Source organism: Euprymna scolopes, chromosome 19 (assembly GCF_053919585.1).
Source record: "Euprymna scolopes isolate OS-2025 chromosome 19, ASM5391958v1, whole genome shotgun sequence".
NCBI lineage: Eukaryota > Metazoa > Mollusca > Cephalopoda > Sepiida > Sepiolidae > Euprymna > Euprymna scolopes.
Genome location: NC_136500.1, coordinates 22,763,694 through 22,790,232, shown reverse-complemented (window position 1 = coordinate 22,790,232; position 26,539 = coordinate 22,763,694). Strand labels below are relative to the sequence as shown.

Here is a 26,539-nt window from a genome sequence, read left to right as displayed (position 1 = left end):
CCTCTCTACCCCAATACACATATACACACACACAAATACACACGGTGCTAGTTGGCCGTTGACCCAGAAAAAGAGTTCATTCGCCCTTTGGAAGGTCTTGTTTTTAATCCTTCAGGGAGACTAGCCACCCTCCTCACCAAACAAGTCTGGTGGGGGAACCAGTTTAGTCGCCGGTGACCCGACCATGAGGCAGGTAGTACTGGGTTTCATAGTACCAGTAGCACATGACATGACCTGACATATATCTACATACATACATACATACATACTTATAAATACATACATATATATACATATATATATATATATATACATACATATACATTAGGGTAGGTCGATTTTCAACTTTTTCTGGAAAATGTAAAATGTCGGAGCAGAGAAAGTTGCACACACATATGGAGAGCACGAATATAAAAAAAATACGTTTCTAACATCAGCCGTTAAATGAGCATTTGGTTTTAAGGATTGTCTTTGAGACACGGAAAAGTCCTATATGAAATTATAGTAATTAAAAGGGGTTTTATTTATGTAAATAAACTATATAATGAGTGATATGTTAAAAACTCCAAACAATATAATCCCCCCCTCGAAATATTTTTAAAATGCCGCATTTTATTTTTTATTTATGTACTTTTTTTTTACATGGGGATCACCACTTATCAAGCCACTCGGGGATAAGGGTTATTTTATGTACAATAATCAATGGGATAATATCGTAGTAATAGTTTGTACTGGAGATTTTATAAAGCGTCTTACTTAAGGGGGCGATTAATCAGGAATTTGTTCATGCTGGACTTGAAGACGTCCAAGTTGTAGTCAGGTGGGAAACAGGACAAACGGAAGAGAATTCCACAGGCGTGCACTTCTCAGAAAAAAGCTATGTTCATGGAATCTACATTTTGATTTAGGCACAGATAAAGACTGGGGGAAATTACTGATAGTGGTTTTAGCTAGACGGGTGTTTATCATGAAGGATTGGCGAGGGGGCACCAGAGATTGGAGCTCAGACGAGCACTTGCCATGGAAATAACGATAAAACAAAGACAGGGTCGTAACGTCTCTTCTGTGGGAGAGAGGTTGCAAGGAAGAGAAGAGAGCATCTCCCACTAATCCACGAAGTCTATTTTGTACTTTGTCAAAGCAAGATAGCCTGTTTTTTTTAGCTCATGCCCAGATGTGGCAGCAGTACTCCATCCTTGGACGTACTTGGCTTTTATAGAGATAGAGAATTGCATCAGTAGTGAGATCTCCTGGAGCGGTAGAAGAATCCCACCATTTTCCAAGCGGCCCAGGCAACAGGCTTGATATACGTGTTCCATTTCAGATCAGGGGTAAAGATCAAACCCAGGAACTTGTCAAAACATGAAGCCTCCCCAAGACAAGAGCCATCCATTTCAATTGATGCTAGATGAGGAACAGAGCGTTGATGATGTAAAGTAAGGAGCTTGGTTTTAGATGCATTAAAAGTAACCAGCCATCTCTTCCTCCACTGAACCACGTGCTCAAGACCAGAGGAGAGGGAATCAGAGAGCACTTTGTCATTTACGGCCTTTGATGTGTTGCCATAAATGGTCGTGTCATCAGCATAGATGTCAACGAATGATTTAAGTATGTATTTTGGGAGATCATTGATGTAGATCAGGAAGAGAGTTGGGTTCAGAATGGACCCCTGAGGGACGCTAGTATTAATACTGTGGGCTTCTGATTGCTGCCCATCAACCACTACTCTTATAAGCGAAGAAATGATTTAATTATTGAGAAAACATTTCCATTTATACCGTAGCTGGAAATCTTGTAAAGTAGGCCCTTATATCATACCTTATCGAGGGCCTTTGATATGTCAAGAGCAATTGCCCTAGAAAGGAAGCCTTTGTCGAGTGATTCACTAATTCTATGGGATATAAGGTTTAGCACATCAGCTGTAGATCTAGCAGAATGGAAACCATATTGCATGTCACTAAGGAGGTTATTTCTGCTGAGGTGGTTGACTACTTCTTTATTTAATATGGATTCCAGTAACTTACTCATGACACAAGAGACTTATTGGTCTGTACTGAGAGGGAGATGACTTATCATTTGAGTTCTTAAATACAGGGCATACTGACGAAATTTTCCAGGGCGCTGGAAAGCACTTCTTCTTAAGACAACGCTTAAACAGTTTTGTAAGTATGGGGGCAAGTTCTGGTTGAAGCTTTTTCAACGCTACAATTGGAATGCCGTCTAGGGCAGTTGCTTTACTGGAATCAAGGTTCTTGATTAGTTTGGCAACCCTGTGCATAGATATTTGTATGTTGGACAGTGTGTTGTCTGTTGTAGGAGGAAATACAGGGAGTTGATGCCCTTCGTCGCAGAGGGTAGAGTTAGCTGCAAAGTTCTTGGCAAATAGTTTGGCCTTGTCTGATGCTGATGAGATGACCTCATGTCCATTGATGATGGTTGGGATAGAACGCACGCATCTGTTCAGGATCCTGTTTGCTATTTGCCAAAACTGGTGGGAACCAAGCCGCTGCTTAGCTACTTTGAATTTAACAAACTGAGCATATAGCTCTCTTGCATTTTTATTACTCTTTTACAGTGGTTTCTGGCAGTCCTGAAGGCAGCTTTAGTCTCAGTACATCTATTACGTTGGTAGTTATGGAAAAAGTGATTTCTGTGCACAATGGCAGCAGCACATTCTGGGGAAAACAATGGCTGGCTGTTAGGTTTTTGTTGGAATTTTTTGGATGGTATGAATCGGTCTATGCCTACAATTAACCATTCGGTCAGGTCTGATACTATAGAGGACACATCCTTTTTAAACATGGAAAGCAGAGGTAGATCAGATATGAATGTACAGAAACTATCCCAGTTAGCCATAGAGTATCAATATACAGTACGGTGGAGAGGTACATCTGAAGACTTATTGTATTTCATTTTTATCTTAACTGATACAACTGTGTGATCAGAGGATAGCAGGGAAGATAGAACGGAACATGAAGATAGCTCAGGGGAAGTTGTAAGAAAAAGGTCAAGATGGCTTGCATACTGACCAGTAGTATCGGGCACACGGGTGGGTTCGTGAACAATCTGAGTGAGGTCATGGGCAATGGCAAAATCATGACAGAACCTCCCCTCATCATCTGTCTTATTTGAATGGGTCAGCCATTCCACATTATGGACATTGAAGTCACCGCAAATATGAATGTTAGCTGAAGGATGAGCAGATAGGATGAGGTCAATTTTCTCAGATAGACTCTTAAGGACAGTAACCCCACTGTTGTGAGAGTGATAGAGGGCAAATATGAATGCGGTGGTGTAAGCAAGTGCGACCCGGAAGCACATATAAGGTAAATTAGGGTATTCTCTGGAGATATCCCTGCCACACGGGAAGCCATCTTTAATGTAGGCGCATATTCCATGTCCATGGCGATCTTGGGGGTCAGATTTAGAGGTTAAGTTAGAGTATACTTTTATTATGAACTCATCTACGGAAGTGGTCGGACCTATGCCAGTTTCGCTTAGAAAGAGTAAGTCCGGTTTCGTCTCCTGTAATTGGGTTTCAACCTCTGGAAGGTTGGAATGTAGACCCCTGATTTTGGAAAAGGAGACATGGTAGTAGGGGTCTACGTTGGAGGATGAGGTTCTAGGCTTATTCGTGTATATATATATATTTATTTTAGATATTTCATGTTGAGTTTTTGGGGTTTGTGAAACAGGTCGACAGACTGGGTTAGAGTAGGACAGAGAGGGAAAGTAAGAGAGAGAAAGAGAGGAAAATTTTATTTTTTTGTAACACATGATAAGGTAAAGCCGTAACAATTACCCACTAATATGGCATCGAGAGGCCCCACCAGAACCTACTGCATGGCCAGAATCCATTCACCAAATGGCAATATAGCAGCTCCAGTACTTTACACTTGCTGATAGGACAGCCTCCTTAGTGGTTAACTAAGGTTCGGGTCCCTGACTATTAGGCGGGTAACGTCAGCCCAGATGAAACGTTTACCTCCAGCACCCTTACTAGTGACGTGGCCACAAGGATAGACATAGAAACAGAAAAATTTCCGACATCTCAGGTTACTGTTTACGAAGTATTACCGACCTGAAAAGCAGCTTTTTCTTCACTCTTTGTCAGAAAAATCACTCCTTGAAAATGAGGACTGAGGGACAAAAAATTAGAAGCGAGAGTTACTGGAGCTGCCGATAACACAGCCACAGTGTATTATCTACTCTCCATTTAAAAAAAAGGAAAAAAAGAAGAAAAGAATGTAAGGATTTATTAATATCTATTTTATATAAGTCCGTTACTCCGTTCCCAGTTTAGGAGAATATTTGGAAATAATCTTCCCTCACATAATTATGCGTGAATATTTTTTTTCGCTTTATCTAACCTCGATAGAGAATGATTTGAGCATTCGAGCTTTACCTTTATAAGATACCGTAATGGAACTTTCAATTTGTGAGGCCGGGTTATTTTTTTATTTATTTATTTTTTTTTTATAAATTTAGTTTGGAGAACCCGTTTAAAAGCTGGTTAAGAGTAGAACAATTTGACTTAGGTACTAAGTTTAGACTGGTTAAGAAATAATCCATACTGCTAAGAAAAGGCGTTTTTCAGTGTTTAGTTAATAGTGCAGATATAATTTTGAGAAAAAAAACACAACAGAAAAAAAAGAGCAAAAGAAAGTGCAGTTGAAATGTACAGAAAGTTAGTCAAACCTTGAAAAAAATAAATGAATAGAAAATAATGTCTGCAATACATAAGTTTTTGCGATATCAAGACAGGTGTATTTCAAAATTATAGATAGAAAATGGCATAACTTAGCTTTGGAAGAGTTTGACCGTGCGGTCTCGAGTTCATATCGAAGAGGGAAGAACTAGTCGTCCTAACTGGTTTATGCCGGGTACTTAAGGGGAAGTGTTGGGGGAAGCGGGTGGCATTTTGAGTTCTGTATTTTTATTTATTTATTTATTTATTTACTTTTTTTGCATTATAACTGTAACAGATAACAAAACTTGCTTCAAGTCCATAGATTGATTGGCAGGCTTCGCATGTAAATTTGACGGCCCTTTCGACACTTTGTGAATGTTCAGGCAAACCAGGAAACTCTGGATTTCTGCCGTTCATTATTAATTCCTGAAGTTCATGACCTGATAATTCTTCAGTCAATGCTGGCTCTGACACTCCACTTTGAGAAAAGTGTATAAAATGTGCCCCAATATAAAGCGTCAGAATTTATTGTTGAATTCTTTTTTAAACCGCTTTTTCGCTAGTTCCCTACTCCTGAAAAAGAAAAGAGAAATCAAATTATTTTATTGACTTGAACAAATGAACACAACTTCTATTTATTTATTTTATTAAAATACTAATTTAAAATGGACGTATAAATCGACGTAAACAATTTGATCAGTTTTATATAAATAAATGTTTACTAATATTGTTAAAATTCTTTTTATAGGCTCTTCTTTCACTTCCATTTCGTCTGATTTTAACATGGAAAAACTATATATTTTCAGGCAAAATGGCAAAAGCATTAAATCGAAGATTTCTTAAAACAATTTCCTGAATTTCTGGAGGCAATTGGCAGATAACACGAACAAAATGAAATGTTAAATAATTTGTCAAGTTTTTGACAGGAACATTTTTGGCAAATGTGGATAAATATGTTCTATTTATTTTTTAAAGCAGATGTCCTGCAATTTGTGTACAATCTCCTGTTCAGTTAATAAGGGCAAACGGGGATCACTGCTTTCTAAATATCTATATCATTTGCCATTGATTTTGAAAGAACAAATGTAGTTAAAGTTGGATGAGAATTCTTCATATAATCACTATATTTGATAATTTGACGGAAAGTAGGGGGTTCTCTTGTATTTAATGGAAAAGGTGAGCCCGCAAATTTTGTAGAATCAGTACTGCGCGTAGAAATAGTTCGTTTAGAAAAATATCTGCAAAGAATATATTTTATGATATTGTTAGAAATTAAAAAAATGGAAATTATGAATTAAAAATAAAATTAGGAAAAAAAAAAGATAAATATAAAAAAAGAAATAATAATTATTGTTTTACAGACCGGACAGTATAAAACACAAGTCAAATAATTCTCAGAAAAATAGTTTTGCAAAGAAAATGTTTTTCTTTAATACATAATTATTACATAGTACAGAGATTTAAAATATAACTTTTCTTTTTCTTAATAATTAAAGTTTGTTAAGGCATAAAATGCAAAATGTAATTATTTTTATATTTGAATCAAGCCGGCCAACGCAGTAAACACACGCAAGTCTCTGAGAAAGCATGAAAATGAAACCGATTACGTGACGGTGTACAAGGAAAAATTTCCCAGCTAAAATAAAGCCCTGGGTTATTGTTTTCTAATTTATTTTAAATGAAATATTTTTCAGGATTTTTTTTTTTTTATCGACTCTCATTTAGTTTTCTGAAAAAAGACATCGATATTACAAACAAAAACAAATATTGCTTAAACTATCTTCATTTTCTTCTTCAAAACCGGCATCAATATCGCTTGCTTTTTCTTTCATTTAACACCGGCATCTGGCGACATAGCGACGGAACGTTGATTTTTTTTTCAATCTTTAAATTCAATTGCTGAAAAAACGATAAAGTTTTGAAAAAATATTTTGTGTGGTTATTCTCAATGTTATTTGACAACTTTCTCTGCATGGACATAGTCGTAATACCAAAATCGACCTATCCTAATAAGCATATATATATATATATATATATATATATATATATATATATATATATATATATGCATACTAATATATATAAATACATATATATACATACATATACATACATATATATATACATATATATACATACATATATATACATATATATACATACATCTATATACATGATGATTGCTACTTCTTGACAGCAGTTTGTCATCTCTTCTTTAAGTGTCTGTGTGTACGCCTGTGTGTACGTAGATGACTCTTCAATCCAGTTTTAGACCTACATGAAAGTTCACAAATGTGACATAAATTTTTTTTTTCTTGTAAAAGTGATCGCATGGTAATATTGTGAATCCTCGAATGCCATGTCAGGCCACTTTTAGATTTGCAGATTAGACCACAAACATAACAACTTGGTGTTGCCGAATGTGCTGTAAAAGCCTCCTCATAAGACTGCCGCCCATGTCTTTGATTGTGTGATATCATATGATTAACAAAATCCGCTTTTGACAGAAAGTATCTGTCACATACAGTGCACTTTAGTTCCTGTGGTAGTAAGAAGGCAGGCTCGAACCCGTACCGCAAAGAAGGAAAAGAACGGGGGGAAAAACTGACGTCTTTGTGGTTACGACCACCGCAAAACCGAAGGTGACGTATGTTTTAATTAAGGCTAGACAATCGAAAAGAGAGTATGACTTTCGAAAGTATCGGCGAAAAAAGCGACCCCTGTAGAAAAGTGCCCAGTTGAAGGTGAAGATATTAATGTTTTTAGCCAATTTTTCGATATTTGTCGTCTGAAAGGTTGAACTTCAAAACGATATTGATCTTGTAAAAATCTGTCGCCTCTGTGGAAAGTTTTACGCAGACATAAAACACATAAATACGTACATTTATATATTGGTAATTCAAATTTTCGACCCAAACCGATTAAAAAGCTTGCCCTATCTCTGATTACCCTTTATGTAAAATTTCAAATGTTTAGACCAGAAATTGTCTGAGTAATTTGGTAGAGACCGAAGCGGTCATTTTTTTTTTTTTACTTTGACCCCTATTATGACCCCTTAGCCTTTATTGTTTTGGGCTCAAATCAAGTTATTAAGTTAGATCCATGTCTATATCTAACATTTTAATTGTTTACATCCAAAATTGTCGGAGGAGTTTTGTAGAGTTCTCAAAGGTCAAATCATTGAACTTTGACCCCTTAACAGCAAAATTTCTGGCTGAAAACCGACTACAAAAATTTTACCAAATCTCACTACCCTGTATATCAAATTTCTAGTTTGTAGACTGAAAATTATTAGTTATTGCGTAGGGAAATGTACACAGACACACACACACACACACACACACACATACACGTTCACTTTTATAAATACATAGATATAGATATGCGTACATATATATACATATACAGTGCCGGCAAAAAGAAAGTCCGAGGATAAATTTAATGTAACTGTTTAAATAACCTATACCTCATTTGATTCGCCTTTTATTCCTTTCTATAATTTTACTTGTTCATATTTGACTTTTAATTGAAATAGTCTAGTCTTCACGTCAATTTAAAGAAATAACTTCAAATTAATGAGGCAAAAACAAAGTCCGCAGCATATTTGGGTGCGTTTCCGCACTCGAGAATTTTTCTTAAGATTTCAGCCGTTTTGATTATTGCCCTCCGTTGTATCGTCCTAGCCTTTTCTTTGATTTCAATTTCTCCCATTATTTTTTCGGGGTTTTAGGGGTTGTCCATAGTTCTCCTACTATTATCGATGTTATTTAGACATTTTCATATTTCATGTCTGTTTCATTCCTCAGACCAGTACCGTGTATTTAGGTCGCTTTTCTGTCTCCATGATATTCACTTTCTTGTTTGTTTAGACGACGAAATCTACGGTCTGGTAGGATTTTTCTTCAGTTACCGTTACGACACCGGGAGTTTTTGTTTGGATGAGTTTATCTGATCGAAACTTTATGCTCAGAGGATTTTGTGATTTTCGTTCTCAAGTACTGCCATTGGTATATGTTTCAATCATTTGCATGGATGTTCGAAAAACAATGTTTGCATAGTCTCAGTGTACTACCTCCCCCACCTGGTTGTGTCTGGTCTTATATTCTGTTACGATAGAATATCTTATCACCACTTAAACACTAAATAGTTAACTAGTCGCGAAAGACGACGACAGAAAAGAAAGATCGAAAAAGGAAGAGTTTGTCACACGGACGGAAAAGACGAAAGAAAGGAACTCGACGTGCGTTGTCGGCGAAATATCCTTCCACATTTACAAATCGACATATATATATATATATATATATATATATATATATATATATATATATGTATATACATATACATATATATATATATATATATAATCTGCATTTCACATATATTCACATAGGTAACCAATATGTTTGTATAATAAACAGATTATATACCAGTTCTGTCCTGCATTGAGCACTCTTTATTGATAACATGAGTTTCATTGGATTTACATCTAGGAAACCATACTGAAACACTTATCAAAATATTCTGTGGATTTATATTAAAAAACCTTGTTAAACTTTGTGACATATTTTTATTCTATGGAGGTCAGGCGCGAACGAACACCCCATAATTTTATTATACAATATTTCTTCAAACTGAAACATAATTATCAAAGTATACTTACGCAGATAAATATGAAAAGTCTTTATTAAAGTTTGTGCGTATTTCCATTCTATGGAGACCAGGCGCGAACGCAGACCCCACAATTTTATTATACCATCCCTATTTAAGTTAAAACATACTTATCCAAAATATTCTTAAGTACATCTATATCAAAAACACTTGTAAACATTTTTTTTATTACCATACTTTGTGGACAAGGCGCGTACGCAGACCCCACAATTTTAATGAACTACCGTTCTGTCAGATCAAACATACCCATTCCTATGTCTCGATACATCTTCTATAATTATATGTGATCAGTTTTCTATAGTCAACCATATAGGAGCCTATTCGTGACCAGACACACACACACACATTCAGCTTTATATATATATATATATATATATATATATATATATATATATATATATATCCTTCATTGAACTATGTACTATGTTCTTTTTTTGTAATATTCTAGTTGTTTGATTACTTATTCAACCTCGGATTTATTATCATTTCTGTATCGAAATTCACGGCATAACATTTTGTTTTTGAGCACGTTTGCTGCATTCACATATCATCTGGTTTACCGTTTCGTCTCTTTGTCCATAGTGTCTCCGTTTGCTGTTTCTTGTCTTTTGCTGACTTAATCTTTAATATAGTTGGTTCTAATCGCATTATTTTGTGCGGCTGTCAGCAGCGATTCTGTTTCTTTGTTTAGATGTCCTTTTCGTAGCCATGTTCATGTTTTCGTGATTACCTTCTCTTGTTATTATTATTCTTATCATCATCATCATCATCATCATCATATACAAGTGTTCTAAGAATGGCAATACAATGCAAAGAAAAATTAGAAATTAATACAATTGTGTTATGATAAAACTAAATGATGTAATATAAAATGTCGTTTTCTTACCGTTTATATTTTATATTTTATATTAACATTTCTATGTACTTACTAGCTGGGGGACCGGAAGTTGCCTGAGATTCCATGATGATCAAAAAAACAATGATCTAATGATTATATTTTTATTGTCATCGAAATCGGTGAAATCGCCCATATTTTTATCAAATCGATTGATTGCCTGCTCTGGTTTGGGACGGTGAACCGAGAGGAAGCTTCACATGCTTCTCCGTAGTGACTTAGTCCGCAATATATTGTAGTTTACATTGCACTGTAGAGAACCTACTGTTGATTTTATTACATTGTTTTATACACACAATGACTTTAATTTTACTTTAACAGCAAATATCAAGTATCATCGTTCAGTTGTGATCTTAAGAGAAACATTCATTTCGAACGTGGCCTTATATCAAAGAACCCACTGTAGGTTTTGTATGCCTGGCCTTACTGCTTCAATTTAAGTTTAACATGAAAACGTCAAGCATCATGATGCAATAGTGCTTTAAACAGAAACATTCGTTTTTAACGCGTCCCTGCTATATCAAAGAATTTACTTTTGATTTTATATGTCGACCCTTTCGGCTTGTGCAGTAATAAAACTTCTCAAATGCATTTGTGAAGTTAGGCTGTGTAAGGTGTTAACTTTGGTCAATATCGCATGTTCCTTCTTTCATCGGATTATTTCGATTGTTGATACTTATCGAGGACATTCCTATACAAAAGCTATCTAAAAACTCTGCGACGCTCATAAAGTATCTTCATGTTAAATTTCATAAAAATCTGTGCAGCCGTTTTCGAGTCTTAAGGGAACGATCTTCCACACGGACACACACACAGACAAAGTTCCTTTATATAATAGTAGGTTGTATTATCAAATGTATTTAAAATAGGAATGATCTTGATTTGGAAAGCATTGGGCTTTGCACGATTCAACAAAGATCATTCGTGTTGGGTTATAAGGTTATTCCTTTTCACATATCCATCATCAGTACGAATAATAGACACAACTAAAACCAAGCCCAATTGACACAACTAGTTACATATATGAAAAGCAGTCACGTGACAAAACATAAAAGGCATTTTACTTTTAAGATAGGAAAATAAAACACAGAAATTGTTCATTTAGTTGAACACTTATGATTGGTAAAATATGTGGCTGATTGTGCTTGGTTTTAGTTTCTCTTATTATTCGTCTCATTTTCTTTTGTTAATTTTCTTGTTTTGTTGTAGCTGGGGATGGGGCATCCGCCCACTATCACATATATTCCAGCTGAAAGATTTTTTAAAAGATTTTTAAGTGCAATTGATTGAATCCGTCTGACACTTGGTTCGCCGGATATATTTGCCAAATAGTTTTTTTTGTCGTGAGTCCAGTTGCTCACAGTATATGTATTAAATATATATACCAAACGTATGTATTAGCAGAACGAATAATAAGAGAAATAAAATTAAGTACAATTTATATATTAATTTTTAGTTGACATAACATCATAGAAAAACATTTAAAAAAAACATAATTGTTTACCTTTTAAGACAAGATATGGCTATTTAGAGAACCCTGACGTTCTTCACTTTGCAAGATCCATGTGGGAGATGTCTAATTAATGGTAGTGAATTTTCAATATTTTCAGACTCTTTACAAGCAAAATCAAGGGAAATCACTCAGCGACGCTCAAATTCGATGCACCACGTGATCAATTCCCTACATGAAAGACATTAGTTTTTACTCTACCTTGCAAGATAGTGATATAGATATATGGTGCCTCAGATATTGTTTCTTTCTGGGGAACCCTTGTGGGAGACGCTCATGGGTGAGAAACTCTCGATATTCTTCAACTCTTTTCAACTAAAACTAAAGAAAACAAAGCAGCCCGGATGGACCTCAAATAAAGCTCCTAACAATAAGCATGCCAATAAAATGCTGAACGCTATCATCGCAATAACATCATTACCACTTGTGTCTAATTCTGAACCAAACTAACAAATTTCGATTGGTCGGCAGGTGCTTTGTGAAATACGCAAGGTTACGTGCAAAAAAAGATGTCTAGAGGAAGACACACAGCATAAATAGAAAAATAAAATAATTATTGAACAGATAAACAGTAAAAAAATATTTACAAAAAAAAAGAGTGTAAGGGAAACAAAACCAATTTTAGGTTAATCTAGCTTTTACGCGGTGTAAATAATAACCGAGTACAAGGAATAATATATTACTTTGATCAGAATATAAGATCAGAAAATCAATATTTACAAAGAGTTCTTTGTGAGGGAGTTTGCAATGTGCTTGTTTCAGGAATTCCTTACGACCAGATTTTATCCAAAGAAAAATAAGCCAGTGTCATAAATACTTGAAAAGTCGCCCCAAAATAGCGTTCCTTCTCAGGGCCGATTTAATAACTTTGTGTATGACGCTATTAGCGTTTATCTATAGTCGTTGTGGATAGAACTTTCTAGAATTTCTAAAATGGAATACTACGACTTGGAACTTTATAGAGCCATCGGAAAAAGAACACTTTTCTGTTCTATTTTTAGAACTCTCCAGAAACACTCATGAAGAACCTTTTTTCTTTTTTAATAGTAATGCAATGCATTTTAATAGCAAAAGTTTTATATTATATATTATATAATTATTATTAGATATAATATAATAAATTTATATTATATATGTTATATTATTATAATATTAATTTTATATTATTATTATTAATAATTATTATTATTATTATTATTATTTATATTCAGATATTTTATATTCATTTTATATTTATATTATATTTTATATTATTATTCATGTAAGATATTATAATGTCGTGTGTGTGTGTGTGCGTGTGTGCGTGTGCGTGTGTGTCAAATGTCAACAATAATCATCTGATGCGTTCAAAATTATTGACTGATACTCAACATTATCAACACCATCATATGACATATATGGGAAATGACTGTTTGTATGGCCAGCTAAGACTTGAAAAATATCCAGCAAACACCCAAAAGTTAGTATTTCTTCGTCAGCATAACCCGGAATGTATCATATCTAAAAATAATTTAAATATATTTATTATTTGTCGGTCAAATGGCCATTTTATCACATTATGTGATCTAGACGTATGGTATAATTTATCATGGAAAGGGAAGTAACTCTGTTTTTCTCAGAGTAATTTCATTTATGCTGACTTGAATTGTGTATGTGTCCTGAGAGAGGAATGGGCTGGGCAGAGAACAAAGAGGTGGTTTCCTTATGCCGACTCGAGTTGTGTGTGCATCTAGAGGGAGGAATGAGCTGGGTGAAGACGAAAGAGGTGGTGGGGAGGGACAAAGAGAAAGAAGGTTAGAAGTTAGGTTGCACTTGCCTCGGTTAATGCCGGATGTCCCTACTAGTTTGTATCTAATTATTACCCAACTTAAGGAGTTTTGGTTGAAATTTTCGTTTGGTTACTTAATGCGCAGGTGCTTTGTGAAAGACGCGGACGAAAAGTGCACATCGAAGATGACGGAAAAATGCGGCATCATCAAACATCATGACATCTTTAGTTCGTGCATCAAAGTGCTGGAGACATCAATCGTGGCTGAATACTATGAATCCTGCACAATTGACGTGTGCGCTTACTTAAACAACACAAAGGAGATACATTCAATTTTATGTAAATCGTTCGAAGGATTTGCTAGAGAATGTGAAAAAGTTGGAGTCACTGTGAACTGGAGGGAGACAACTGGCTGTGGTAAGTTAAATGATTACCTTATTTTATATTTATTTTGTTTTGTTCTTAAGTCTTTTATTTAATACACAGAGTGTAACTTCATGAGGGAAGAGAGACGGACCCCTCCCCCCCCCCCAAAAAAAAGAAATTATATATATATATATATATATATATATATATATATATATATTGTTATCACACGCAGCAGTACGACTGCGACAACCGCCAAGTCAACTGCACATAAACGTAAACCGAACGCTTTCATCTACACGAATCAACATGAAAAATACCGCCGATGCGACCCGACACGGTACCAAACACTTCCGTCGACACAACACAGTACGGTCCCAATTGATTTCGACCTGACACAATCCCGAACAATTCTATCAACACGATCCCGAACAACTCCGTCACGCTACCAGAGCAACATCCGCAGTTATTCGCTTGTGGAGAAACTAGAGAAGGCTTACCGCAAAAACGTGCTCGTGTCTGTCTGTTGTGTAGGCTGAGAATGAAAAACGAAAAGATTCAAGATGGCGACCATGGTCTTTTAATGTCCACGGTCTCGAAGAGTTCTCGAAAAATCGCGTCTCACACGTGATTTTGAGGTGTGCCCGGGCACCGTAAAAGCAGGTTGCTGGGGGGAGAAGACAGAGGCGTTCAGATCTGTGTAGAGTGAACATCCTCAAACTTTTCCGAACTTGTTTACATTGGACTTGAAGGCAACGATATTGTAGTCGGTCAAGAAGCAAGCCAGCAGAACAGTGTTCCATAGGCGGGCAGTTCTAAGAAAGAAGCGTTCAGACCTGTGTAGAGTGAACATCGTCGTGCGACTCAGACTTTTCCGATTCATTTCTGAACAACTCTGGCATTGTCTTTTTGTAAACCTGAGACGAACTCATTTTTCGCCGTAAGTAGCCTCGACTAAGGCACTGACATACAAGTGTAAAGCGCTTCCGTGCATTCCCGTCACACGGAGTACAAGGGAGATTTTTTTTAGTATGTTAAATAAGCAATATTTTTACAAAAAAAAAACATATTTAAAATCGAATTTGCACAAATATCATTGATGATATATTTTTATCTAAATCTATTAACACACCTTTGCTTTAATGATTGCTTCTATTATGGTCCGTAACCGACAGCAAGCTGAAATTAAGTGACCTCTATTTATTTCGGATATCACTTGAACAATGGAAGCCTTTTAGTGATGCTATGGTACCACGAGGATGTCGATTAATGCCCCTTTCAACAACGCTCCACATTAATAATCATCGAATTTAAGTCTTTCGAGAAAGTGGTATCTACTTTGTGCTCAGCGATCGCAAAAATTCTGGTAATTAGTCCTGAGCTACAATGGATTTGTGAGAAGGTGCAGAGTTGTTGAAAGACATATGAACCACCCTCGCATACTTGATCCATCCATGGCTTGACCGTCGTTTTCAGGATATAATGGTATCCAGTAGCATTGACATATACGGCATAATCGCGTTGACACACCGGTTCCCGTTAGATCACCGAAGTTAAGCAACGTTGAGCCTGGTCATTACTAAAATGGGTGACCAATTTGGGAAGTCCATGTGCTGTATGTAGGAGGACATCGACACCTCCCTGCAAAAAGTTGCAAAAACCTAACGTCGTCATCTCCCCTAACGGGGATATACATGCGACTGGGGACCGCTTGTGAATTTCATACTCCAATGAAACTTCCTCCTTCGGAGGAAGCCAGTTAAACCCTGAATAGGGTTGGCGCTGACTGCACACACACACACACACACACACACACACACAGTAGCATTGACGCTAAGACTTGTAAAGTTGTTGGAATCTTGCGGGAATTCCAGATAAAACTATCGCCTTGTTATCAGCAAGAACTACACAACTTGTGCCGGATGATGCAAATTTGAATCACAATTATAAACGAGAGAAGCGGAGAGTGGTGGAAATATGGAGAGATTTGTAATCAGTCTGACTCCAGGACACTATTTGCTATTGTTCGTTTTTTGTGTTGTAACAGAGCCGGTGACGCGTATGTAGCAGCAGCGACATAACACATATGCAAATGACTAAGCCAGTGCGGGAGGTTACGTCGCAGCTGAGGAAGAGAAGGGAAAGAAAAGCGACGAGAAAAAAAAACACGTCGGTTGCGAGAGAAACTGGGAATTTTATGTGAGTGCGAGAGTTACTTTTAAAAAAGATACAATCCGAAGATTGATCAAAAAATGTCGAATGATCCGTGTGCTGTAGAGTGAGTTGCAAACATAGCAGTGGAAGAAAAAGAAGAGATTTTAAAAATAATCACGTGGGCGGCGACAGCGAGACGAAGTACATGTCGGCGAGAGAAATCTGAAAAATCTGCATGACGGCGACTAGACTTGACCAGACGTGTCGGCGTGGAACCAGAAGTCACGCGTTTTGTTAACAACGTGGCGAACGAAGAGACTTGTAAAACCTAAACGTAGGCGTAGTTTGGAAAGCACCATGAATTAGTGCCTTTTATTTCAACTAAAAAAAGCTGTCGAATTTCTGTCCTTTCTTCCTTAGCGAGACTGTTGTGCACAGCATTGGTTCCGTGTTAACAGATGTAGCTACATTTTATGAAATTTATGAGCTGAGTTTCGATGTCGACGGATTTAATCCTATACAGATATAGGTTATTGTAAGGTTAATGGTTAGATGAGTGGAAAACATTAACCTGAAGTGAATTCAAAGCGAAGATATTTAAAAGTAAAAAGAATATTCGACGTTGTATAGAATAGAGACGTTATATAGAATATTCGACCTTATATAGAATAGAGACGTTATATAGAATATTCGACCTTATATAGAATAGAGACGTTATATAGAATATTCGATGTTATATAGAATATTCGACGTTATACAGAATAGAGACATTATATAGAATAGAGACTTTACATACAAAATTCGACGTAATATAGAATATTCGACGTAATATAGAATAGATATGTTATATAGAATAGAGACGTTATATAGAATAGAGACGTTATATAGAATATTTGACGTTATATAGAATATTCGGCTTTATATAGAATAGAAACATTATATAGAAAATTCGATGTTATAGAGAATATTCGACGTTATATAGAATAGATACGTTATATATACTAGAGACATTATATAGAATAAAGACGTTATATAGAATAGAGACGTTATATAGAATAGATACGTTGTATAGAATAGAGACGTTATATAGAATAAAACGTTATATAGACTAGAGACGTTATATAGAATAGAAACGTTATATAGAATAGAGACGTTATATAGAATATAAATGTCATATAGAATAGAGACGTTATATAGAATATTCGACGTTATATAGAATAGACACGTTGTATAGAATAGAGACGTTATATAGAATAGATACGTTATATAGAATAGAGACGTTATATAGACTAGAGACGTTATATAGAATATTCGATTTTATATCGAATAGAAACGTTATATAGAATAGAGACGTTATATAGAATAGAGACAGTAGATATATTATTCGACGTTATATAGAATAGAAACGTTATATAGAATATTCGACGTTATATAGATTAGATACATTATAAAGAATATTCGACGTTATATAGAATATTTGACGTTATATAGAATAGAGACGTTATATATAATAGAGACGTTATATATAATAGAGACGTTATATAGAATATCAATGTCATATAGAATACAGACGTTATATGGAATATTCGACGTTATATAGAATAGAAACGTTATATAGAATAGAAACGTTATATAGAATAGAGACGTTATATAGAATAGAGACGTTATACAGAATAGATACGTTATATAAAATAGAAACGTTATATAGAATAGAAACGTTATATTGAATAGAGACGTTATATAGAATAGAGACGTTATATAGAATGGAAAGGTTATATAGAATAGAGAGGTTATATAGAATATTCGGCCTTCTATAGAATAGCAACGTTATATAGAATATTCGACGTTATATAGAATAGATACATTATATAGAATAGGGACGTTATATAGAATATTCGACGTTATATAGATTAGATACGTTATATAGAATAGAGAAGTTATATAGAATAGAGACGTGATATATAATAGAGACCTTATATAGAATATAAACGTTATATAGAATAGAGACGTTATCTAGAATATTCGACTTTATATACAATAGAAACGTTAAATAAAAAAGGAACGTTATATAGAATAGTTTATGCTATAGAACAAACTCGGTAAAAAGAAAAGAAATTATGCTAATTTATTTAGAGGACAGTAGACCTTTTTTTAAGTAGGATACTTAATAAAATCAGCCATCGAAAAGCAAATTTTTTTTTCTTTTTGTAGGGGGGAAAAATAGATAAAATAACGTTAATAAGATATCAGTGACCTTCTCCCCTTCTACCTTGTACACTGGCATTTCCTCTCCTGACACCTGTTCCGGGTGTTTTTTTGTTTGTTTTTTTATAGCTATAAACCTATGCTCTTGATCCGTCATTTCATCGAAATACCAAGATAAGGGGCTCCTATGTCTTACACAACAATTTATCAGTCTGTACAATTGTCTGTAAACTGATATCATTAAAAAATAGATAAGCTCTGTTTTATTCCAATAACCTTACACGTTTCCTTTCTTGTCAAATTAGCCAAACGCATTACAAACGGATTTCCTTTTACGATAGAAGGTAGAACTGAAGCAGTATACTTAATATGTACAATACGTGCGTACTAAACTAAACCACCTTTGCTACCTATATATAATCGCCTATACTGAATCCTCATCAACTCACAACTTTCTGTATCCTCAGACTCTTAATTTCTCAAATCTTACATCACCAAGACATTCTTCTGAATAGATACAAAAATTTGTTGTACAATCATTGGGAAGACTCTACCCTAATAAGAGAAAAATCCAAGTTGTCCTCGACGGTCGTACATCTAAACAATATGACATAAATGCGGGAGTCTCCCTGATAAAATTGTATCGGAGATGGGTATATTTGCCGATGACACCAGTCTCTATAACAGATATAGGGGAAAACAAATGAACACATATCCAGGGAAATGGCAGAAACACTAGAGGATTACCTCCAATCTGTAGTGGAATGGGTACAAATTTGGATGGTCACATTCAATGCTTGTTTCCTTCAATAACTACAAGAAACTTTCTCTACCACCAATGGGCAAGAACACATTGCCTGAAAGTACTTCTTTTAAACTCCTCAGCATAACGTTTACAGGGAATATGAACTGTAATAGATACATTGAGAGCATTGCCAAGGCTGCTGCAAGGAAGGTTGGCTCCCTCTACCGTGCAAGAAAATGACTTACACCTGAAAGTATCCTGTACCTCGATAAGGCCACCATTCGCCCATGTATGGAGTACTGTTGTCACATTTGGGCTGGTGCATCTGCTGCTTGTCTCTCATTCCTGGACAGGGTTCAAAAGAGAGTCGCCAACCTGATAGGTTCTGAACTGTCATTTAGGCTTCGGCCTCTGTCCTATCGACGAGATGTTGCATCCCTCTGCCTGTTCTACAAATACTTTAATGGTGAATGCTCTGACGAACTGCAAACACTTGTACCTCCTCGACGTAACTAACCCCGACAAACTCGACAAGCTAGTAAGTCTCCTCCCTTTACAGTAGAGCTCCCTAGGTGCAAGAAAGCCTTTTACTCATATAGTTTCTTCCCCAGAACTGCAGGTTTTTGGAACTCCCTTCCGGGATTCTGCTTTCCCAACTGTACTGATATGCAGAAGTTCAGGTGTAATGTGAACAAGCATCTTTCTACTCATCTCCCTTCATAATGCCCCTGAAAATTAAGTCCCTGATAGTAGCCCCTGCTTCAAAGTGGCACTGTGCCTTGTTTGGGGTGAAAAATGAATAATGAAAAATACGTTATATAGAATAGAGACGTTATATAGAATAAAAACGTTATATAGAATAGAGACGTTATATAGAATAGAGACCTTATATAGAATAGAGGTTATATAGAATATTTCGCTTTCTATAAAATAACGACGTCATATTGAATAGAGACGTTATATAGAATATTCGACGTTATATAGAACTTCGATGTTATATAGAATATTCGACGTTATATAGAATAGAGATATTATATAGAATAGAGGCGTCATATAAAATATTTGACATTATATAGAATATTCGACGTTATATAAATGATTCGACGTTATATAGAATAGATATGTTATATAGAATAGAGATGTTATATAGAATACAGACGTTCTATAGAATGGAGAGACTATATAAAATAGAAAGACAATGTATAGAATATTTGACGTTATAAAGAATTGATACGTTATATAGAATAGAGACGTTATATAGAATAGAGACGTTATATAGAATAGAAACGTTATATAGAACAGAGACGTTATACAGAATGGATACAGTATAAAGAATAGAGACGCTATATAGAATAGAAACGTTGTATAGAATATCCGACGTTATATAGAATAGATACGTTATATAGAATAGACACCTTATATAGAATAGAGGCGTTATATACAATAGAAACGTTATATAGAATAGAGACTTTGTATAGAATAGAGACGTTTTATAGAATAGAGATGTTTTATAGAATATTCGACGTTATATAGAATATTCGACGTTATATAGAATGGAAACGTTATATAGAATAGACACGTCTTATAGAATATTCGACCTTATATAGAATAGAAACGTTATATAGAATAGATACGTTATATAGAATAGAAACGTTATATAGAATAGAGACGTTATATAGAATAGAGACGTTTTATAGAATATTCGACGTTATATAGAATATTCGACGTTATATAGAATGGAAACGCTATAAAGAATAGATACATCTTATAGAATATTCGACCTTATATAGAATAGAAACGTTATATAGAATAGATAAGTTATATAAAATAGAAACGTTATATAGAACATTCGACGCTATATACAATAGAGACGTTATATAGAATATTCGACCTTCTCTAGAATACCGACGTTATATAGAATAGAGACGTTATATAGAATAGACGCATTATATAGAATATTCGATGCTATATAGAATATTCGACATTATACAGAATAGAGACATTATATAGAATATTCGACGTTATATAGAATAGAGACGTGATATAGAATATAAACGTTATATAGAATAGAGACATTATATAGAATATTCGACGTTTTATAGAATATTCGACGTTTTATAGTATAGAGACGTGATATATAATAGAGACCTTATATAGAATAGAAACGTTATATAGAACTGAGACCTTATATGGAATAGAAACGTTATATAGAATAGAGACGGTATGTAGAATAGAAACGTTGTATTTAATAGAGACGGTATATAGAATAGATACGTAATATAGAATTAAGACATTATATAGAATGGATACGGTATAAAAAATAGAGACGCTATATAGAATAGAAACGTTGTATAGAATAGTCGCCATTATATAAAATAGATACGTAATGTAGAATTGGAACGTTATATAGAATAGATACGTTATATAGAATAGAGACGTTATAAAGAATAGAGACTATATATAGAATAGATATTTTATATATATAATATAGACGTTATATAGAATATTCGATTTTATATCGAATAGAAACGTTATATAGAATAGAGACGTTATATAGAATAGAGACAGTAGATAGATTATTCGACATTATTTAGAATAGAAACGTTATATAGAATATTCGAGGTTATATAGAATATTCGAGGTTATATAGAATATTCGACGTTATATAGAATAGAAACATTATATAGAATATTCCACGTTATATAGAATATTCGACATTATATAGAATGTAGACGTTATATAGAATAGAAACGTTATAATGAATAGAGACGTTCTATAGAATAGAAAAGTTATATAGATTAGAAAAATTATATAGAATATTCGACGTTATATAGAATAGAAACGTTATATCGAATAGAAACGTTATATAGAATAGAGACGTTATATAGAATAGAGACGTTATATAGAATAGAAACGTTGTATAGAATAGAAATGTTATATAGAATAGAAAAAATATATAGAATATTCGACGTTATATAGAATAGAAATGTTATATAGAATAGACAAAATATATAGAATATTCGACGTTATATAGAATAGAAACGTTATATCGAATAGAAACGTTATATACAATAGAAACGTTATAGACAATAGAAACGTTAGACAAAGAACAGAATAAAAGAACTGAAACACTCTTGTTCTTATCCATCAACAAAGAGAACTGACTGAAAATAAACTGCAGTGTTGAAAATAATGAAGATGAATAGTTTATATATAAAAATACAATGGAATTTTTTAAAGTAAAATACAAAACAGAAATCTTCTTGGCGACGTTACCATGTTCCTTTGTATACGCTTACTGCACAGGTTGTGATCGTTTGCTCGTTGTGCTGGTCTAAAGTTGCTATGTTGGTTGCGTCATTTCGGTCAGTGTGTAGTTCATCTTCTAAATAAAATCACAACTTCAGTTTAAATGAGTTACAAAGTTTTTTTTAAGGTTAAAATGATACTCGTTTTTTCCCCCCTGAAAAAAGACCTGCAAATGAGAACGCTTAACCCGACCAAATCAAAATACAAATCCAATCGAACACAAACAAGTCATCTGTCACCGAAAACCAACGCTAGAATATATACAGCTATTCTGCGACCACACTAAAAACGATTAATTGGAATAATCAGCTGCCGAATTATTAATATAAAAAAAAACTATTGTCTAGGGGTCCCGCATTTCGCCGGTCATTATCTTTTGAAAAAACTCAAATAGATTATAACCATTGCAGAGAAGGTTTTTCTATAGAAACATTAACAGGTGGTTGAATCGAATTCTGGTTGGTGGAACTCCAGGTTCGAGATTTCAACTTCTAGGTAGGTTTCTTTTCCCTTCGTCAAATATTTCTCATCTACAGTAAGTCTGTTATTCGTGTGCATTGCAAACATGCAACCACTTAGTGCATGTTTACATGTAAAAGTTTTTCTTTTTCCAATAGTACTTTCTCTACCAAGGCTTGGGAGTCTAGTTTACCGTACAATTTTATCGATAGTTGTAAGAAGAAATATGTATTAATGACGTCCCATGTGGAACACACATTGAATGCAATAATCATCTTGTCGCTTGCACTAGTAGAATAAGGTTATATAAAATTTTCATTTGTTTTATTTCAGGATTGAGCTGCGGCGTCAACGAAGTGTACAAGTATAAAGCTCTTGTTTGCCAGTCATCTTGTGTTGACATCCACCCCACATGCACAGCATATACAGAAGCCTGTGTGTGCAAACCTGGTTACATCCTCAGCAACAGTGGATGCGTAAAGAAAGAAAAATGTGGCTGTTCTTACAATGGTCGGTATATGCAAGTGAGTGACGTTTTCTAAGTTCATGACAAAAGAAACCAAAAGACAAAATATTTTGTCTATGATGAAAGTCTCTAATAAAAAAAAATTATTGGCAAATGTCACAATTGGGTAGACAGTCGACACGACTTTATTTCCTATCTTTCATGCAAAGTGTGTCAGGCTTTAAAAACTGGGTTATCATCATCATCATCATCATCTTACCGTTTCACCCCATCTCGAGGCCCATCGTCGACAGTGTACAAGTAAACCTTCAGGAGCATGCCTCAGTTAGAGGACAGTCTGTAAGGATGCGTGCGATAGCCTGCGCGTGGAGGCCGCGGGATACTACGCGCGCTCTGTACATATCCTCACTTTAACAGGATATCTCGTGTTTTTGGCAAAGTGTAAACATGTTAATCAAAACGACTGAGTGTGACGGTAAATTGTCCTAAAATGGTCGATGTGTTAACGCCTTATCAATTTCGAAGCTAAGGTAAAAACTGGTGTGTTAATACAGCAGACGATGGGCTGAACGAACAACGAAAAACTCGCCAAACACAGTAACTCTTAAATAATATACAGATATTTATATGATAAAATAGTATCTATATAAGGTATTTAGTTCTCTCCCAGTGCAGAAACTGTGATACCAGGATCAGAAAGTGTGATTAAGAAATCGACGCCCCCGGAGCATATATATAATATAATATATAAGGTACATAAGTTTAAATCTACTGAATTACAATTTTAGACGGTATTAATCATTCATTCAATATATAGTATTTATAGTATTTCACTTATATATATATGTGTGTGTGTGTGTGTGTGTGTGTATGTGTGTGTGTGTGTGTGTGTACAGACAGACAGACAGACAGACAGATAGATAGATAGATAGATAGATAGATAGATAGATAGATAGATAGATAGATAGATAGATATGGAAATTCTGAATGAAATCATTATTAGCACATAAATTGGAAATTTAATTTGAAACGATAACGTAAAAAGAATTGCTTTGTCTCGCATATTGAGCTTTCTTTATCTGTTAGGGATTATCTTATAAATATTGATACTAATATGTATTTGAACTTTAGGTTTACAGTATTATACCATCTGTAATTCTACGACAATTCAGTATTTCATTTAATATATGTGTGTGTGTATGTGCGTGTGTGTATAAATGAAAATTTAGAATAAAATTCAGTAAATTTTAAAATATTAACTACAAATTTATTATTTAACGTTAGTTATTTCCTTAATCTATTACTTTTCATGCAAGCTTTTTATTTTTTATTTTTTGTTTTACTATGATCTGAATTGCAAAATTTATGACTTCTTAATAACATTATTTTGCTAACAAAAATTTCTTATGATGAGCCATTTTTGAAAAGCCCTGGATTAAGGAAATAACTTCAAATTATTGTATTCCTTGTCGAATAATAAATTTATCATAATTTCTTTTTAATTTACTTTTATTTATACTATACTCATATATTGAACTTCTTGATCTGGTTGGGATTGTCTTATAAATAGGTATATGAACTTTAATTTTACAATATTATGCAAGCTGGAATATAAAGATACTTTCAAAAATCCAGTTATATATATTATATACAGAGAGAGGGGGGGATAGATAGATAGAGATAGAGATATGTATTATCGATATAATAATATACTTTTCTGTGCTATTATTATATATAATATAATAATATCCTAAAACACTCCATATTCGTGCATTATGCCACTAAAATGGCACTATTATAAGAGTCATATTTTTTTTTTACGCTAATTAAAAAATTAAATTTTTTGGCGTTTTGTGATTAAGTTGATGTCGCTAAAATACAGCAGTTCAAGCGTGCTTTTCTTAAGTTATATGCGCGCGCTCGCGTGCGTGTGTGCGTGTGTGTGGGGGGGGTGTAAATACGGCATAATCGCGTTGACACACCGGTTCTCGTCAGATCACCGAAGTTAAACAACGTTAAGCCTGGTTAGTACCAGGTGGGTGACTATTTGGAAATTCTAGGCACTGTATATGCTCTCTGCTTATATTGGCATTTGTTTCCAGTCGTCCTGCACATATACTTCACTTGCCACTGGTATTTAATAATGTCGACTCATGAGAGGTGTGGTTGGAGATTGCGCACCTCCTGCCACAAAAATTTCACGCGCAGGTACCCCTACGTGGGTATCCACAGTCTGTCAAAGACTGAAGGAGCCTGTTTCTGGATGCGCCTGTTTTACAAGTACTTCTATGGAATGTAATCCGATGAGCGTTCTGCACTTGAATCTCCTCAGCCTAAATACTCCTGATCCATTCTACTAGTAGCAGAAATCCCATCCTAATCACTAGAAAATTCTTTTACTCTAATGGCTTTTTTTTCACTGGACCGCTTACCTTGGGAGTTTTTTTTCTGTGTTAGCTGTTAGTCCGTCTGTGGCAACATTTGAATTTAATAAATTTAGGTATAATATGGACAAACATTTTACTGATCAACTTCCCACCTCAGTTGCCTCTTATAAATCTGACTCATATCACAGTAGTCCTTTCCACTACAGTGGAAATATGCACGGCCTGGAGTGAACAAAAGTCGACAGTGATAAGAAATGAGTAATATATAAATTCAATCAACAATTTTAAATCCACTTAACAAATGATAGATAATTGGCGATGCATTAAAATGGTTCCTCATTCTAGGCTTCAATTTATGGACTCGTTATATAAATAAGTTAAATATAAATAATCAAAGAAAAAAAACTACTAGATAAACACGATTGAAGCTTGGCAGACAACTCAGGCATAAATTGACGCTTAGCTATATCTATTGTAATGAATTTGAATACATCTGGTTTCTTCTTCCCCACAAGAATATGATTGGCTGATTACCTCATAAATAACGAATAGGAGAGACACTCAGGAGAGACGTCGAAAGGTACGACACAAACCTCACGCTTAAGGTTATACCAACATGCATTCATTAAGGCGACTTATCAGATTTTTTACTCGAATATAGTAGCCAAGACCACTCAGCTACTTCAAACGAATATATCCCTTTCGCAGAATATATCAATACCTATTATGGTTGGTTGCAGAATGGAGTGTGAATTTTATTAACAACTCCAAGGGATATTTTGTGGATAGGGATAGGGAGAGTCATTTTGTATATATTAACATTATTTTCATTTGCTTTCTTTTGCTTAATATAAGGACTTTCATTTCTTTGTAATTTATTTTATAACAGGCAGGTTTTACATTCCCAAGTACTTATA

General features: G+C 34.6%; 1 protein-coding gene and 1 pseudogene across 1 annotated transcript in view; both read left to right on the top strand.

Moving 5' to 3' along the window:
* Positions 1 to 26,539, top strand: part of LOC145303488 (zonadhesin-like) — a 181,563-nt gene that overhangs the window by 68,413 nt on the left and 86,611 nt on the right. Inside the window, exons 5-6 of the mRNA XM_080144907.1 lie at positions 13,677 to 13,948; positions 23,103 to 23,293. Of these exons, the coding sequence (XP_080001033.1) occupies positions 13,677 to 13,948; positions 23,103 to 23,293 (463 nt within the window). The remainder of the gene's footprint in view (positions 1 to 13,676; positions 13,949 to 23,102; positions 23,294 to 26,539) is intronic.
* On the top strand, positions 15,401 to 15,519 carry LOC145240603 (5S ribosomal RNA; annotated as a pseudogene).